The 17,741-nt window shown below is 49.0% G+C and overlaps 1 protein-coding gene and 1 pseudogene across 1 annotated transcript; both read right to left on the bottom strand.

The window, feature by feature from the left end:
- Positions 1–4,346: 4,346 nt before the first annotated feature.
- On the bottom strand, positions 4,347–7,152 carry LOC149362951 (uncharacterized). The gene is made up of 4 exons (XM_089568397.1): positions 5,085–7,152; positions 4,905–4,958; positions 4,766–4,804; positions 4,347–4,563 (listed from the first exon to the last, which is right to left on the bottom strand). Exons 1-4 carry the CDS (start codon positions 5,234–5,236, stop codon positions 4,347–4,349), a joined length of 462 nt encoding a protein of 153 aa, XP_089424523.1. The 5' UTR covers positions 5,237–7,152.
- A 1,306-nt stretch (positions 7,153–8,458) lies between these two features.
- On the bottom strand, positions 8,459–12,881 carry LOC149362950 (uncharacterized; annotated as a pseudogene).
- Positions 12,882–17,741: the final 4,860 nt, after the last annotated feature.

The raw sequence follows: 17,741 nt of genomic DNA, 5'->3' as shown, positions 1-17,741 counted from the left end.
CCTGCCAACTCTGGGAGTGCAGATCGAAATTACAAAGGATCATTCAGCAAGTCATTGCTTGCTGTTTGTGATGCACACTACAGGTAAGGCTCTCTATTATGACAATCTTGGCATGTTCAGTTTGCAGACACCTTCTTAATAATGAGGCCGACCACAGGTTTGCATGACTGCTGACTATCAGGCAGCGATGAATAAATAAGACACACTGTCAATCTCAATGCCATGCAGAGGGCAACATTTCGTTTAAGCCCTTTGGGTTTCAATCCATGTATAAAATCATTGAGCCATAATCAAAAATGATGACTTCTTACTTACACTTGCTAGGTTAGAGCAAAGCAGAACTGTGTATGATACCCGCGCAGCAGAGCCTTGGAATGTTAAGAAATGCCGTACAAACTATGGCAAACAAATGTTGCAGCATACCTTACCGACACTTCTGAACCAGTTGCACTGCCACAAGAATCTTGATGTCTCCAATATTTCTCTGAAAGAATTGCCCCAAATATTCATGTAGTTCTTCTTTTTCTTGCTATTACCATTTTGAGTGCACCTGTCAGTTCTGCTGTCCTTTATTTTCTCCTCCCTGTGTTTGCCTTTATAGTCTCTTTGACCTAATATAGTTCTTTTTTCTTTTACAAGCAGAATGTACTGCTTACTGAACGTACATGTGTCATTCTATGCACAGAGCATACGAGTTTTTTCTTACTATTTGTTTGATGTCCTATTCCGCCGCCGTCAATGCTGCACTGTAAGAGGAAGCCAGGACCTCTCAAGCTGTCTATACAGCTTTTTCCCTGGCTGTCCTCGCAACACCTAGTTGCGGAAATAAACCTTCAAACCTTCAAAGTGCACATTCTCAGCAACTGCAACATGTAGTGACCTTTAAAACATAACTTACAGGTACAAATCAAAAGAGCAGTTGTCAGAAACACATTCATTGCTACTCAATCTGCACTGAATTTCAAACTATCTTCCATACAGGTTCCTCTACGTTGAAATGGGGCATTTTGGAAGCGATTCTGATGGCGGAATTTTCGCCTCGTCGACGCTCCAAAAGAAGATTGCTGGTGGCGAGTGGGGCTTTCCCACTGCAAGGCCTCTAGGTGGTGAGGGGCCGCTGCCCTATTTCTTCGTGGGGGACGAGGCCTTCCCGCTGAAGGACTACATGATGCGGCCTTTTCCAAGACGAGGTAGAGGACCACATCTGAAGTTTCAATGCACTTAAAACGTAAAGAGCTATGTCACTGGCATGATCAAGCAGTGAAGTGTGCATCTGTCATAATCTGAATTTTCAATATTTTTTTCCTCTCCAAATATTGCATGCCTAGTTTCATCAATGTTTGTCATATTTTACCATTTCAAGAAAGCTGTAACACAGGCCATGTAAAGCATTCTAAGAGTTTTGTGTTGCATGCCACAAATTTGTCAGCCCAGCCTTTGCAGTGTCACTTTTTCATCTAACTAGGACGTTTGTGGTTCATTCCTGTAAACCGGTGACCTTGCTGTTAACAAGTGTATCGAAATCACATTACAGAAATGCCGCTCTAGGTGTGCATTGGCAGGAGTACTAGAAAAAACAATACACATGCAGTAACTTTTCTACACTTGGCAGCAGCATGAGCCTTAAGTATTCTTCATGCTTGAAACTTTTCAGCTTCAGTGAAGGCTCCAAGGTCATGCTTCCCATGCAAACAAGTAGACTGTTTGGTCTCACAGTGCATTGCTTGCGACTGAGAAGTGCATGCAAATGTTCTCTATACTTCATCACTCATGTTCTTGTCTTCAGCCCTGCATGAAACTGCGGTGCAGTCAAACTACGAGCGCCGGATTTTTAATTATCGGCTGAGCCGGGCACGCCGCATCATCGAAAATGCGTTTGGCATCCTGGCACAGAGGTGGAGGATTCTGCGGCGACCCTTTAAGGCAAAAACAGTTAACATCAATAGATATGTTGGTGCATGCATAGTGCTGCACAACTATCTCCTTAAAGAGTCCGCAGAATCCTCCTCCATGTACTGCCCGCCAGGCTCTGCCGACGCTGAAGATTGGGAGGGCCGCCTCTGTCCTGGAAGCTGGAGGAGTGACGACTCCAGCTCGGCCTTGAGGGCTCAAAGGCTCACAGGCTGCAACGCAACACGGTATGTGGTTTGTTATACAGCTGTTTGTTCCAATCATTGCACTACATGTGCCACCAAAACAGGCGCATACATTAGGTGTCCGGCATTGTCAATCATACTTGTTCAACTTACTAAACCTCATGTAATTTGTTTTGATTTCTTATGTACAGAAAATCTCAAAGGAAAAAAGTAACCCAATAAACTAGAGGGTTCTGTAGAACCCAGTTTCAGAAGTCCTCGTTTATAATGGTACACATCAGAGGCTCGGAGCATTTCGGCATTGTGTGACATGTAGCACTGGAGTTGGCTTATCAAGATAATGAAATATAACTTGAGTGCAATTTCTTCCCAGGCATGCCAAGCAAGTACGTGAAAAGCTCACGCACCACTTCGTCACGGCAGGTGCAGTACCGTGGCAACATGGAATGGTGACCGGAAATCACGAGTAACCAGAGGTGGGTTACACAATGGTGCATTTTATTTTATACAATAAGTGCTTGCAAGATGATGTTTTGCTTGATAAAAATATGTACTGTCTGTAGCAAAAGTTGACATTCCTCCATGCCTTTGCTTCTAAGGGTATAGCACACTGTAAACTTTTGCAACAGATGGTACTTTTACATGAAGAGGGAAAATATGAGCTTCTTTCATAAGAACAATGCATGAAGTGAGGTCATTCATAAATTAAGTGCAAGTAACATTAGCAGTGAGTAGTTGAAGATGAAGATTGCACAAGTGTTTGTAAGTAAAAAGCCATTGGTAATTTTTATCGGTTCCTTATTTTAAAAATATCACATAATCACATTGATCACAAAAAATAAACAGGAACATAAATACTAGGCACATCGATATCAACTTGTACTTTTAAGGGCAGTCACGTCGCCGCAGTGGCTCGGTGGTTACGGTGCCAGACTGTTGACCTAAAAGATGCAGGTTCAATCCCTGCCTCCACTATGACGTCCCTTATAGAGTTGCTTTGGGACGTCAAGCCCCAGAAAACTCGACTGTGGTATTACAATTCTACAGCCAACCTTACACAAAGTGTGGCTGGGTGAGGGCTTATGGGTTTAAACTTCCTAAAGCGACTCGGGCTATGAGGGACTGGGATCAAAAAATATCACAGTTTAGTCATGTCACGTAAAACAGCGCTAAAAATGGGAACTTCTGCGGTTCAATACAATAAAATCTGGATTAGCATATATTAACTTGAGTACTATAAATTACATGGTAGCGCTTAAAAAAGGAACATAAAAAATGACTAAGTCGCAATTGCACATTCATTTGTATAAAACATTTGCAGTTAATGAAAAATAAAAGCACAAAAAATATCACAGTTCAGTCATGTCACGTAAAACAGGGCTAAAAATGGGAACTTCTGCGGTTCAATACAATAAAATCTGGATTAGCATATGTTAACTTGAGTACTATAAATTACATTGTAGCGCTTAAAAAAGGAACCTAAAAAATGACTGAGTTGCAATTGCACATTCATTTGTATAAAACATTTGCAGTTAATGAAAAATAAAAGCACATCAACACTACAGCGTGTTCCGCAATTAAACGTGCTCCATAGAATGCACCTCATAGCTAAACCAGTGAATTGTTCAAGCTCAATTATCGCAAATACATGGCATTTGGTCGGCAGAATTGCTTTCTACCACATTTCTTTGGGGTACTTGCCTGAATCAATAAGAAGAAGTCGGATATTCCCATAGTTTGCAGCAACGACGAAACGAAATGGGTCGCTCTCTCGGTGATTGCACTGGTGGTGCCATCTCGTTGGTCAACCATGGAGATTAGGCAAATGAGGGGGTTCTTTTGTGGGAGGTTTGAAGACTTTTCAGCAACTGCTTTATCAATGACCACAAAAGGCTTAGTTTGGCCAAAACTGCACCAAGTTTGAACTTTCTTAGGGTAGAGCACCTTCAAAACCTCCCACAAAACTCTGCCCCACCTCCTTTGCCGAATCTCCATGGCCAACAACGAGATGACACCACCAATACAATCGCAGAGAAACTGGCCCATTTCATTTCATCGTTGATGCAAACTATGGGAATATCCGACTTCTTCTTATTGATTAAGGCAAGTACCTCAAAGAAATGTGGTAGAAAGCAATTCTGCCGACCAAATGCCATTTCTGCACGAAATTTGAGCTCAACCAATTCACTGGTTTAGCTGTGAGCAGCGTTCTACAGCGCGCCTTTAATTTCGGAACAGTCTGTATGTTAATTATTCAATCCTGCCCTGCACCTGCAGGCTATACGTCATGACTTCAATGTTGTGCATGAGGTCTTCAGCCTGGTGTTGTGGCATGAGTCTCATGCGGGCGTCCAACAGCATACAAAAAAGTCCGATGGGATCCCTCTGCTGTTGCCGCTGTTGCCGCTCTTCCCTAATCTGAGCCAAATGGCTCACACAAGCCCTCATGACGTCATCGCCAGCATTCCTGCAGACCAAGCAATTTAGTGTAGTGCAAACTGGTTAGTCAGTTCACCAACCGTCATGGAAGGTAATCATGGGCAAAAGCGATTGGACAAGGGAGAGCAACAGACAAACCGCAGTCTCACAGTTAACCTTACTGCAAATGCCTTCAACTTTGGGAACACAAACATGTACACTCTCAGTAATGATCAGATTGCAAAACTCACCCAGAATTTTCTGTTGTTCTCTTCTGCGACGTGCGTGGCCTATAATGCAATACAAAGTTTTCTTCATTAGACGAAAGAACTTGTCTTGGTCCGCCTGTTTAGCAAAGTAATTGTTTTGCCAGAAACTCTGCCCACGTACCGTTTTGCAGGTGTCGGCTCAGCAGCATCCTGCTCATGCACGTCAGGACTGCATCTGCAAGACGAGTATCATTAGGGCACTTTTCTTGCACGTGCAATTTATAGCAGAACACAACCTAGTGCAAAGTAGGTGGACGACAAGAATGTGAAAATCTACCAGGGTATTGCAAATTTTACTTACTCTTGCTCCCAGGTTTCTCCTTCGGCATCGCTGCCAGTGGCCTGAGGCAGTAGCTCCACATGCCCCTCCTGCGTTGCCTGCGTGGAGCTGCAATGCCAGAGATCAAGGATAAATATGCAGCAGCATGATAACAGACTGTGCAAAGGCACCATGAATATGTTCTTTGTTTTCGCTGATGGCAACAGTTTAAACAAGACCGCTTTAAAAAAAGACTGCTTTCAAAGCTCTGCTCCTGCTGTACTTTTGGGCCTGTAGCGTGCCATCGTGGTCCGGCAGCCGAAGACTACGACTGTCCCAGTACGCCTGCCAAGCACGCGCAGACTGGATTTTCATGGCTGCTTAACTGCAAGGCCGGCGCAGCGCTGTTCCATCCAAGCCTGGCTGAGCGCGTCCAGCCGAATATATTTGTGGAGACCTGACGTCCGCTTTTCCTTCGCCATGGATTGAGCGCCTACCCTTCGCCCTGCTTGGTCTCCGCACTGCACTTCGCAGTGACTCTTCTACCTGTGCAGCAGAGCTAACGTTTGGCACTACTCTCTGTGTCCCTGGCGAATTCTTCGAGCCCTCACCACCCACGCCTGCTGACGTCTCAGATTACGCCTACCGCCTACGTAGCGCTATGAGCAGTGTAGTTCCACCACGTCAACGCCAGTATTCCCGTCGTGTCCACGTCCCCTCCGACCTTCAGCGGTGCATTCACGTCTTTGTTCGCCACGACGCCGTACGCCCGCCCTTACGGCCACCATACGATGGTCCGTACCAAGTGCTCCGGCGTGCTCCTAAGCACTTTCTCCTGCTCATCAACGGCCAGCAGGACACAATCTCAGTTGACCGTGTTAAACCTGCTCATCTTGACACCGACGTCATCGCTAACTGTGCCGCTGCATTCCCTCCCGACCGTGCCAGTCCTCGTCGCGTACGATTTGCGCCAAGCCTATCCGCTTTTCGCCATTCACACCTTGCTCGTGGCTTCATCGCTAGAGGGGGGGCCCTGAAGCGTGCCATCGTGGTCCGGCAGCCGAAGACTACGACTGTCCCAGTACGCCTGCCAAGCACGCGCAGACTGGATTTTCATGGCTGCTTAACTGCAAGGCCGGCGCAGCGCTGTTCCATCCAAGCCTGGCTGAGCGCGTCCAGCCGAATATATTTGTGGAGACCTGACGTCCGCTTTTCCTTCGCCATGGATTGAGCGCCTACCCTTCGCCCTGCTTGGTCTCCGCACTGCACTTCGCAGTGACTCTTCTACCTGTGCAGCAGAGCTAACGTTTGGCACTACTCTCTGTGTCCCTGGCGAATTCTTCGAGCCCTCACCACCCACGCCTGCTGACGTCTCAGATTACGCCTACCGCCTACGTAGCGCTATGAGCAGTGTAGTTCCACCACGTCAACGCCAGTATTCCCGTCGTGTCCACGTCCCCTCCGACCTTCAGCGGTGCATTCACGTCTTTGTTCGCCACGACGCCGTACGCCCGCCCTTACGGCCACCATACGATGGTCCGTACCAAGTGCTCCGGCGTGCTCCTAAGCACTTTCTCCTGCTCATCAACGGCCAGCAGGACACAATCTCAGTTGACCGTGTTAAACCTGCTCATCTTGACACCGACGTCATCGCTAACTGTGCCGCTGCATTCCCTCCCGACCGTGCCAGTCCTCGTCGCGTACGATTTGCGCCAAGCCTATCCGCTTTTCGCCATTCACACCTTGCTCGTGGCTTCATCGCTAGAGGGGGGGCCCTGAAGCGTGCCATCGTGGTCCGGCAGCCGAAGACTACGACTGTCCCAGTACGCCTGCCAAGCACGCGCAGACTGGATTTTCATGGCTGCTTAACTGCAAGGCCGGCGCAGCGCTGTTCCATCCAAGCCTGGCTGAGCACGTCCAGCCGAATATATTTGTGGAGACCTGACGATGACTGGTGCCCACGATCCATCTCCACAGGCCTAAGTTGGCCAGCTGCTCAATCGGCAGTTCATTTATCATGTTTATTTCCATGTTGCCTTGGCAGGCCCATACCATGCGGTATAGGTCTTAGGTTGTACCTAAAAAGCCTCCTTTTTGTCACTAACCTTTCACCACCGTCATAAGCAGCATGGACAAAGCTGAAAAGAAATTAACGTACATATTTTACACCAGAATGAACTTTTTGAATAACCAAGTGCAGTTGCTTGTGAAATTTGTTTGCGCAAGATTAGTTGTTTTTTTAGTGGCCTATTTGTTTCTCACCTTGTACCATCTTCCTCTGTACTGCATAGGACTCTGGAAAAACAAATTATGTAGTTCAACATTTCATGATCCACTCTCATGAAAGCAAATACAGCTGCTTGATTACACGCAGAGATAACAGTACTACTGCTCAATGCACTGAGGCACAGATGAGAGGGTGACTTGTAAACATGTGACTTGGACATTGACTGCCTTAGCAAAAGAAATCCTAGCGTTCAGCTTAATGTTGCTAGCAGTGTAGATATGTAACAAGAATACTGCTAGAGGCACTAAGCATATAGTTTGATAACACTAAACTAGCCTTTCTGCTTAGACTACCCCAACAATCACTTTGTTTGTTCAATGCAGTGCTCTATGAGATGCCCGTGTTGTTCAACTACCATATTTTTGGCCTTGTAAAAGTCACATTATGCTTGCTCTGGCTCTGTTCTCTTTTTCACATGTATTTCTACATCAAGTGTTGCAAAAGTTCTCATTACACCAGCAAATTAAACTCACAGTGCAGGCTGCAGTGAAGATTCCATGAGCTCCATCATGGATTCAAAATGCGGCCATTTCACAGTAGGGATATCTGCCGCCCCAGCTCCACTCTTCTGCTTTTCTTTTATTTCCTGGCGTTTCCTAATGTAGATATCCTTCAAATTTTTAAATTTTTTCTCTGCCTGGGTGCCTGGAAGATAAAAACGTTCTCATGAATATATATGGCAAATAAAATAATCATCATTCAAAAAACGCTGTGCATTCAGCTTGTTTTGTCTGACTGTGCCTGAAAGCTCAAAGTGTTGCTTCTTTCAAGTAATCACTGCTGTGGCTTATCTCTAGAACTTTGTGCTGCATGGAGATGCTGATGCACGTGCATGTTCCGCATGTGCACATTTTGTGCTGTCGTCGAAGTACCGCAGTTGGGTGAGCATGGAAGTGCGTAGCGATAATAACTTGCACCTGAGCAAGCGTTTCACAAGGCGCGGGGAGAGAAAAAAAGATAAGAGGCCGAGCGTACACTGTCCTCGCAGTAGCCAACGCACGTGTCTACGTGCACACAATGCACGCTTTTACGCGAGCGTAAAAACACACGTCTCGGCCCTAGTCTTCTCCGATTTCGAGCGAAACGGGGACGAACGCCAAGCGGTAGAAGGAAAAATCGAGTTCGGAATATGTTTTCATCGTGTGTAAACATGAGCACGCGCTCTTGTGAGGAAAAACATGCTGCCCTCGTCATGCATGCTACAACAATACGAACTGAGCACATCTAAAAAACAAACGCGGGATACTTACGGGTTAAGCCGAATAGTCTTCCAATTTCTTCCCATGTGCAGTCCTTTTTAGTTCGGTTTTTAAATTCGGGGTGGTGTTTGTCATACAAAAATCTGTACTCGCGCACAGCGTTGATGAGCAGCTCTGCGGAGTACTCCATCTTTTGAGTGACCACGCTGGTGTGACGCCGATTTTGATCTTGCCGCCGGGAATGAACAACCGGATGTAGGTGACGCTTTCGTCAACTTCCGAAGCGCCGCTGATTGGTTCAGCGGTTTGCGACTCGCAGTCGCGAAGCTGAAAAATCGAGCAGCGAGCGACTGGCCTGTGACTGTCGCATTTCGACCAAGGCGACCGTTTGCGACTGTCGCTTTTCGACCAAAACAGTCGCGCGACCTCTGCGACTCGCAAGTGTGAACGGGCCTTAAGGCTACTTAGCAACTAAGAATCAGCAAAACGCCGTCTCATCGTATCAATGTACATGTTCAGAGAAAACCTCAACCGCATGCATGATTCTTTTGTCGAACAAGCAGTTAAGTATGACCAACAGGTTTCAGACAGGTCACAGCTGTACACCTGATAGCAGTGTGGCGGCAGACCTTTTGGAAGAGAAATTTTCCACTGCTTCGTGGAATTCTCCACATATGGTGCAGTAATAAGACGAAGAAATCTCAAGTAATGTTGAAAAAGTGGGCGTTAACTACGCAGAAATATTTATATTTGGCAGGTCATCCTCCGCGCTGCTGGCATAGCCGAGAAAATTGGGGCCCTGTGAACAGTCCTTTCGTCCGAACAATAAATTGAGCTTAATTCAACGGAATTCAGCGATCCCGGTACTCTAATTACGAATGCGAATGAAGTCCGAGTAACCGCTGTCCTTTTTCAGTGCAGCCAGCGACTGGAGAACGCAGCAGTCCGTCACATCTTTTCGATTGTCTTGTAGTGTGAGCGACTGCTCCGCGCATAATAGACACTCAAAAGTGGCAGAATATTGTTGCCACGAGATAAACAACTATGCACTGCGTAGTTCAGTCCCATTATTCCAGTCGCCACGTAACCGCATACAAACGATGCCACACTCACGGCGCACTGTACGGGGCCGGCGCGTGGGACAAAACATGACGCTGCGAGCGGGAAACGGCGGCGCGAGGTGGTACACAAAGGGTGTCCCCACCCTGAAAGCTGAGGCGCGCGGACATCAAGGCACCCTATTACTTAGAAGGGCGCCACCCTCCCTGAAGCACTGGGCTTTGTGGAAGTGGAGCGTGAAATGGACACTGCAACCACCTAGGCACGCTAGCAACACTGGTGGACTCAAGCCAAGAGGCTTTGGTGACTGCAGGTGTGGGTGTGCAGTGCGTCTTTTCATTGGTGTTCTTTTTTTCTGTGAATTTTTTTTTTGGCTGGTAACAACAACGTGTTGCCAACATGGGCATCATCATCATTAAGGGATATTTCCGGAAACATCCGCGGATGTCCAGATTTTGTCTTTTCCACGTTTGCTGAGCTCTCCGAAGTAAACACTTGAAGCTCCCGTAGCTAACGCTCTCAAGTCGAACACTGAGACAGTGTTGGCGAACAATTTTCGGTTTCGTGGGGAGTGGGAGGAGGGGCAGCGTACGTCACCGACATCAGATATCAGACTCTGTTGGATATCAGCTGATATGGTGCCATCCAGCATCATACTGTCCAACAGAAACAAGCCTTTTTTCACTCGGTTTCAGTCGCACCATCGCTGCAGGGCAAGCAATGCCCCAGAGGCTAGGCAGGAAAGGGAAAGAGACTGGTTCTTGTCCCCATGCATTTGGGAGTGGGTTTTTCATAGTTCGGGCTAGGGCTACGGAGGGGTGAAAGGGGGGAATTTATGGAGCCCAACAGTGAACAGCACCGAAGGGGCAACGCCTCTCTCTTTCCCTTTCCTGCCTAGCTTCTACTGCACTCCCAAGAAAAGCGGAACGCACCGGTACAAAGACGGCGCCAGTGTCTCGTCTTGCTCCCATGCCCTGCGTTGTTTCCACACCAAACTGCCTGTTAGGTTAGGAGCTTACTGCGCCGATGGCTCGTTTACCCCAGGCGCCGCAGTCGCGAGGGTTGTGAACAATGCCGTCGCGTCGCGCGCTTCGGACGCTGTCCAGTGTCCTTGGGGCTTAATGGCACCGTCAAGGTCTCAAAGGGCCGAATACCTCTTGCTCTTTGAAGGGCCACTGACCACCCTCAGGCCGACAACACTCTCTACCTAAGTTGGAGCGAGCCTCCTCTCCTTCCATTCCCTCCTCGAGATTTTTCTCTCCCGCTCCTCGTCGAGTAGGCTCCGCAAGGCAAAATCACCCCTTACTTCTCCGAGGTTAGCCGGAGGCGTGGTGTCTGTGGAGTGCGTCACACGGCTGCGTCATGGCCCTGCCTTGAATAGAATTCTTTTCTTGGTTTTTGCTACTGGATTTATTCGAGGGGAGGGGGGGGGGTGCTGCGGGTTTCCTAACACCCACTCTGTTTTGCTCTTTGGGTCTCCTCGCGGTGTTTCGCTGCTTTCATACATCTGTTTTTCATTCCCAGTTAGCGAGCCACCTTTTCATTTTTTTTTTTTAGGCCTCCCCACCGTTTCACGAGCGGAGGGGCGGAAGTCGGTTCTGTTCGAAACACACGGCGAAGCGCGGACCCGGCAACCGCCCGTTTGCTTTTCTCCATGCGTGTTTGTGTTCTGTGTGTTTGTGTCTTTTCTCCGCTCCAAAGCCCATGTCATTCATTGGAGTCAAGGCGTACGCAAGATGCACGGAGAATAAGCGGTGCCTGTGCGGATAGGTCAAGTGGGCGAGCGAGGGAAAGGCTCTGCTGCACTACTAATTAAAACCTTGCTTTGGGGGGCTTGCATAGAAGAAAAAAAAATGAGAAGGGAGCGCGCACGCAGAGCGTCTCGTGACGTGATCACGGCGGAAGGGGGGGGGGGGGGGGGGGGCGAACGGCGAACCAACTCACTCAGTTTTACTGTTTTTTACTTTTTATGGCTAGGGTTCAAGGCTGTCGCCGTACGCTCCCTCCGCAGTTTTTTTGTTGTTGTTGTTGTTCCTTCATGCGGTTTGCAAAACAGAAGACGCTGCTGAAAGCGTTGTGCAGACGACGCGACGCCAAGGCGACGCCCAACCGCCTCCCGTCAGTCAGAACGATGCACGAATGGAGTGCCTTTAGCGAAAGTAACCCCCATGACGTCAACGGGGTTCAGAGTAGTGGGGCGGGGACGTTTTTGTTGAAAGAAAGAACGAACCGGCTTTGATTTGAATTTTTGCAGCTTTTCGGGGCGCGCATGGCATGGCTCTAGTAGCCATGCCATGCGCGCATGGCATGGCTCTAGAGGTTATCTTCGATGCCTCATCTATGCAGTGGGCTTGTTTTTCAAAAATGTCCGGACCCTGGTCAGTGGCCCTTTCAAACGGGCGAGCTCTCAACAGGGGTCTTCATCAAAGTTGGCGGCTTCTTATACGCTAACTCGATAGACACATCCTAGGCGTACTTGCGAAGCGCCTACGCCCACGGGAGTACGCTGGAGCCTGTGTGCGCATGCGCGACGCGCGAGAGGGGCGCAGATATTTGTGCATGTCAGATATCGGCGCCTGTGCACGGGCGATAGCGCGCGCGTCGGAAGCGGGATCCGGTTTACAACAATCGGAGGACCACAGAACACTCGGAGACTCTTTTTCTTCGTGGCTGGGAGCTCTTCCAGGTTCCCCGAAGTTTTCTTGGAATCCTTGCAGCTCCCCAACCATCTTCTGTTCACGGCTTGACATTCTTTGTCTACTCAAGAGGGGGAGCGAGCGCAAAAAACCTGTTTTGAGTCGTCGCGGCGATGAGCTCACAAGATTCTTGGTCGGGTTCGTGAACGTCCTTTCGTGCTAAAATTGATGGCACAACAATCCTTGACTTGGTCCGATAAGCGCCTCGCTTACTCTGTTTTGGCCATGAGCCACTCCCTGTTTCTTGCGATTGCCTGGGGGAAAGCACCTAGAATACGGATATGAAAAAAGCCAACAGCCACAGAAACCAAGGGGCACAGGGGATTTTGTTAATTTATTTATTTTGTGGTGTTGATCAATTTAGAATATTACTGAATATGTTATCGCTTAAAGCTAATTGATTAGAAAAGCAGAAGAAAAAACAACCACACGCTGCCGGTGGGATCCGAACCCACGACCTCCGAATTACGCGTCCGGTGCTCTACCTCTGAGCTACGGCGACGGCTGGTAAATGCGGATGGTATTTTCGGAAGCAACTATAGGTGGGATGCACGGGCACGCAGCCGCGGCGCTGCGCTGCGCAGTCGCCGGCCGCCATGACTGAGGTGCACGTGGCAGACGAACGCCTGCTCCGCAAGCATGTTTCCTTCGAGTGTCGCGTTCAGACTGCCGTTTGGAACCCGCGTGCACCGGAAATTCGGCCGGTAAGTCACCGAGCGCTAGAGCCGCGCGAAACTACGTCGTAAACGAATGCCAATTTGATTGGGAAGCTGCGCTTGTTAGCGCTGCTCGAGCCGGCCGAGAAAACAGGCGCAGCGAAGAAAGTTGGTCGCATGTTTAGTTCCCCTCGATTCTGGGATAGAAGCTCGGATAGCAGCAAATGACACCAGCGCTTCCGTGAAACCGGAGAGCCGCATGTAGTTCAGGCACACTCGCGGGAAAGTGATCGGTGACTCGGCTGCACTCGACAGCTGCGGCGCGTCTGCGGTGCTCCTTGCATAACTGTGGACTGTGTATCTGCGCAGAGCCGTTGATTTCCGAGCTGCACTAAATATCTGACCGTGATATAACGTTTCATACTTTAATCTTAGGTTCACCTGCAAAATTCTTGGACAAAGTGCAACCTGAAAAAAACGCAGGTCGGCCCCCAAAGTTTGCTTACATATGTTGAATGAAAAGAGGTGGCCTCGTACTTTTTTGGGGCTTGAATTACTGGAGCATGCTCTTCGTTTTTCGATGGAATCGTGGCCACCAAGGCGGCGTCCTATCGCGGATGGTGAAATTTGCACTTGCGTCAGGGTGATACTGCATGGCTTGCGAGCTGCATGGCAAACCCGATCCTTACCAAAACAGCTCACAAATTTTTACACCGTGCGCTGTGTTGTCAGATGCTCACCCGAAAAAGAGAGGATACTGACAAAGCGCGGGCTATCAAGTGTAAGCAAGCAGGTACTCTCGCGTCGAATTTTGTCAACATGGCGTGCACTGTACTGAACAACTACCTAGCCCAGCCTGCTGCCTTACAAGTAGCCGTTGTGACAATCTATACGACCACCTTTGTGCAGAAGAACGACTGCTCCAGAGCGGTAAGAAGGCTTTCGATGTCGTTGTTGTTACGACTGAGAGACGGGTGAAAGGAAATTGCACGGGCCTGCCAACTGGCTCCAGCCGAGCCACCACCGCTGCCACGTGCAGACAGAGGAGAGTTAAATGATCAGAAGAAAGATAAAAGAAAACACGCGCGTCGCAGCAACAACCGCGTCCGCCGAAGCGGACGCCGGCTGAGAAAACAGATAAGCGGACGCAGCCGAAGGCTTTCGATGTCCGCGGCCATGTGCGTGCGTTGTGTGCAGAGGACACCTACACAAGACATAATACCGGCCCCTTTTGTCAGACATTTACTCGGTGTGCTCATGAACCGCGGCCGCCGTAGCGAGTGACGCCGAGTCACCGATCACTTCCCCGCGAATGTGCTTGAAGTACATGGGGCTCTCCGGTTTCACGGATGCGCTGTTGTCATTTACTGCCATCCGAGCTTCTATCCCAGAATCGAGGGGAACTAAACACGCGGCCAACTTTCGTCGCTGCGCCTTTCTCGGCCGGTTCGAGCAGCGCTAACAAGCGCAGCTTCCCAGTCAAATTGGCATTCGTTTACGACGTAGTTTCGTGCGGCTCTAGAGCTCGGCGACTTACCGGCCGAATTTCCGATGCACGCGGATTCCAAACGGCGTTCTGAACGCCGCACGCGAAGGAAACATGCTTGCGGAGCAGTTCGTCTGCTACGTGCACCTCAGTCATGGCTGCCGGCGGCGGCGCACCGCAGCGCCGCGGCGCGGCTGCGTGCCTCCGAGTGGTAGTAAAGACGTTTAGCCTCTCGAGATCGATGACAAAAAATAACTACGCACTCCGTTTTCACTGACCATGTTGATCCCCTCGATGAAGTTTTGCGCGGTGTCGATGCCTTCTTGAAGGGAGCAGTTTTGAATTGATTGTGCCGCCGCGGTGGTTCAGTGGTTACGGCGCTCGGCTGCTGACCTGAAAGACGCGGATTCGATCCCTGCCGCGGCAGTCGAATTTAGGCGAAATTCTAGAGGCCCGTGTGCTGTGCGCTGTCAGTGCACGTTAAAGAACCCCAGGTGGTGGAAATTTCCGGAGCCCTTCACTACGGCGTCCCTCATAGCCTGAGTCACTTTCGGGCGCTAAACCCCAATAAACCAATCCTCTTCTAAGACGTGCATGCCGCGTCTTGACATTTCTCGCCTTGGCAGCTGCCGCCAGCACTACGAATTATGCTCCCCATCGTGCTACACAGCGTTCTCGCCTGTCCGACCGTTGCACTTCGCCAGCCTCTGGCTACGCCCAGCCGCGGGCTTCTGAAGTGCCACTTTCATTCCGACTAGATTAGGCATCGGACTGCAACTTGTATACAAACTTGCATTGCAGATATCTGTAGGTACACGCCTCTCTGTAGGTACACAAATACTCCTGTAAGGTAGTACAAAGGGATTAAACAGTCCTCTAACACACTCCTTTTTATAAAAAGGAGTACGCTAGAGGACAGCTTACTCTCTCTTTGTTCCTCACCGCTTGTAATGTAATACCTTGCTTATAGTGTCCTTAATGTTCTCCTTTCACTCTGCATCACATTTTTTCCCTTTTTCGATTTGTTGACCTGTGGTCTGGGTGGGAGGCTTTGTAGTAACACCAAAGGCGCTGTTCTTCGAATGAAGACGAGGTGTCTGGCAAGCGCAGAGGCAACCGCTTATTTCGCCTGTCCGGTCCGCGATTTGGTGTTGGTTATGGTTTCTATTGTCCCAAGCTCACTAAGGCTATGAGGGAGGACGCCATAGAGGGCTCCGGATAATTTCGACCTCCAGGGGTTCTTTAGCGTGCATTGACATCGCACAGTACGCGGGCCTCCAGCGTTTCACCACCATCGAAATGCGACCGCCGCTGCCGGGATCGAACCCGCGTCTTTCGGGTCAGTAGCCTAGCAGAGTAAACGCCGAGCCTCCGTATGCGGTTTGCTTCTCTGAGAAGAACGTATGTGGAGATCCCCCAAGTTCGATTAGGGCTTAACCTTTTCTATTTTGGTTCTCCTCTGCTATGGTGCAAAAGCCAGGGTACACGTCCATAAACGCCCCACCTAATCCTCCATGACTATACTTGAAAGCCAAGGAGATTTTATTTATTTGGTTTGGTTTATGGATGTTTAACGTCCCAGAGCGACTCAGGCTATGAGAGACGCTGTAGTGAAGGGCTCCAGAAATTTCGACCACCTGGGGTTCTTTTAACGTGCACTGACATCGCACAGTACACGGGCCTCTAGAATTTCGCCTCCATCTAAATTCGGCCGCCGCGGCAGGGGAAACTCTTTGTTTTATATTTCTAAATTGCATTATTTTCAGTCCAGTGTTAACCAATGCCTGCGTCGCATAGTTAGGTAAACGTTTATTTCCTCCATTAGTATCCAGCGAACCGTGGCCAATCCCCCACGGTGGCTATGTGCCATTGAGGCCAACAACCAACCGGCTCTGGGGCACAGCTGACATGCTCGTTAGGTGGCCAGCGCTGCTTTACAACGTGCAACCCGCCTTCGATTGACGTGGGAACGCACTGCCCTACGGCCTCTTCTAGAAATACCACTTGTGGGGAAGTAGATATATTACTGCGCTCTAAAATTTGTGCCCTGCCTTGATTCTTCTCGCAGGAAAATGGACGCAAGCCTTTGGAGATTTTCATCCAGAAACAAAACTAAAGCCTGCGCACTTGCTACGATTGAGCTTCAGGAAACACTGCGGGGCTAACATTACGGCTTCCTGGTCGGTGGAGTCACGCGTGGTGGCGCCATTTGGAACCACAACATGCGGCGGTCTTTCGGTTTAGAAGGTAAGAAGCAGTGTCATATTATATCTTGATTAAGTTTTTGGTTTAGTTACATCAACAGATTTTCACAAAAAAAAAAATACCAGGGCGGCAGCTTCATCAATGTGATCCCACAACAAGTTTTGTGTGACAAAAGCTGTAATCACAGGAAAGGTGCCCTATTATTTATTATTATCTATTGTTATTTATTATCTATTAGTTGTTTGCTTCTGCCTTTTGCTACATCTACTGCGTGCGGAGAAGTGCCCATGACGACGTCCGTTTGGTCCTAGGGTATGTTTTGACTTGCTCTAAACAAGGAACTGGATGTTATACATTTTGGTGTTACCAATAGAGCGCGTCGCGCTAAAGCTGACTGTGACACTGACGCGAGACGCTGCTTTTGACAGTGAATGTTCTGTTCTTTCAGATAAGAGGCCTTTACCATCACGCGCAGCTGCTGCTACAAGGACCAAGTAAAGGTGCACAGGCCTAGCGTTGACAGTTGTGCCGTCTACGTCTTCCCGGACTTTCCGCACGTGGTGAAGAATGTGTGAAGAACTGGGTAACACAGTGCAATGGAAGACGAGACAAGAGAAGGACAAACACCAGCGCTCGTCTCTTGTTTCCTCTTCCTAACCAGTTCTCCAAGCATGTACAGTCAGGGACAAAAGTCTCCGGACCACGTGTTCCTCAAACGAAGCATATAGCTCTACTATCAGACAGCGGCTGGAGACCGCACTTGTGGAGATGAAAGAACAAAAAAATAACTTTTACCTCCACAAGTGTGGTCTCCAGCCGCTGACTAATAGCAGAGCTATCGGCTTCGTTAGAGGAACACGTGGTGCGGAGACTTTTGTCGCCGACTGTACCAACCAGCCCGTATTTGCCCTCTTCTGAAGAATGTGCATTGTGCGTTCTTAAAAACTGGCTTCAGTAGACCAAGGGGACGTGTGCACGCTGCTTACATAAAAAAAAAATACAGACGGTTAAACTCGGTTAATCACGGAATATCGAGCAGCAGTACATTTTTACATGTTTCAATGTTTCAACTGGCGGTTGTGTTTCTTGACAAAGCCAAACGGGTTTTCCG

This window comes from Amblyomma mixtum, chromosome 2 (assembly GCF_055824585.1).
Source record: "Amblyomma mixtum isolate Tamu chromosome 2, ASM5582458v1, whole genome shotgun sequence".
Classification (NCBI taxonomy): Eukaryota; Metazoa; Arthropoda; class Arachnida; order Ixodida; family Ixodidae; genus Amblyomma; species Amblyomma mixtum.
Note: the sequence above shows the minus strand (reverse complement) of the source record. Positions and strands in the feature narration are given on the sequence as shown.

Excerpts from the sequence above, each read along its gene's own strand:
- LOC149362951 (XM_089568397.1), bottom strand. The coding sequence starts at position 5,236 with ATGGTGCCTTTGCACAGTCTGTTATCATGCTGCTGCATATTTATCCTT. Across the intron at positions 4,805-4,904 it reads GAGCCGACACCTGCAAAACG|GCCACGCACGTCGCAGAAGA; the intron begins GTACGTGGGCAG and ends ATTGCATTATAG. Across the intron at positions 4,564-4,765 it reads AGAACAACAGAAAATTCTGG|GAATGCTGGCGATGACGTCA; the intron begins GTGAGTTTTGCA and ends CTTGGTCTGCAG.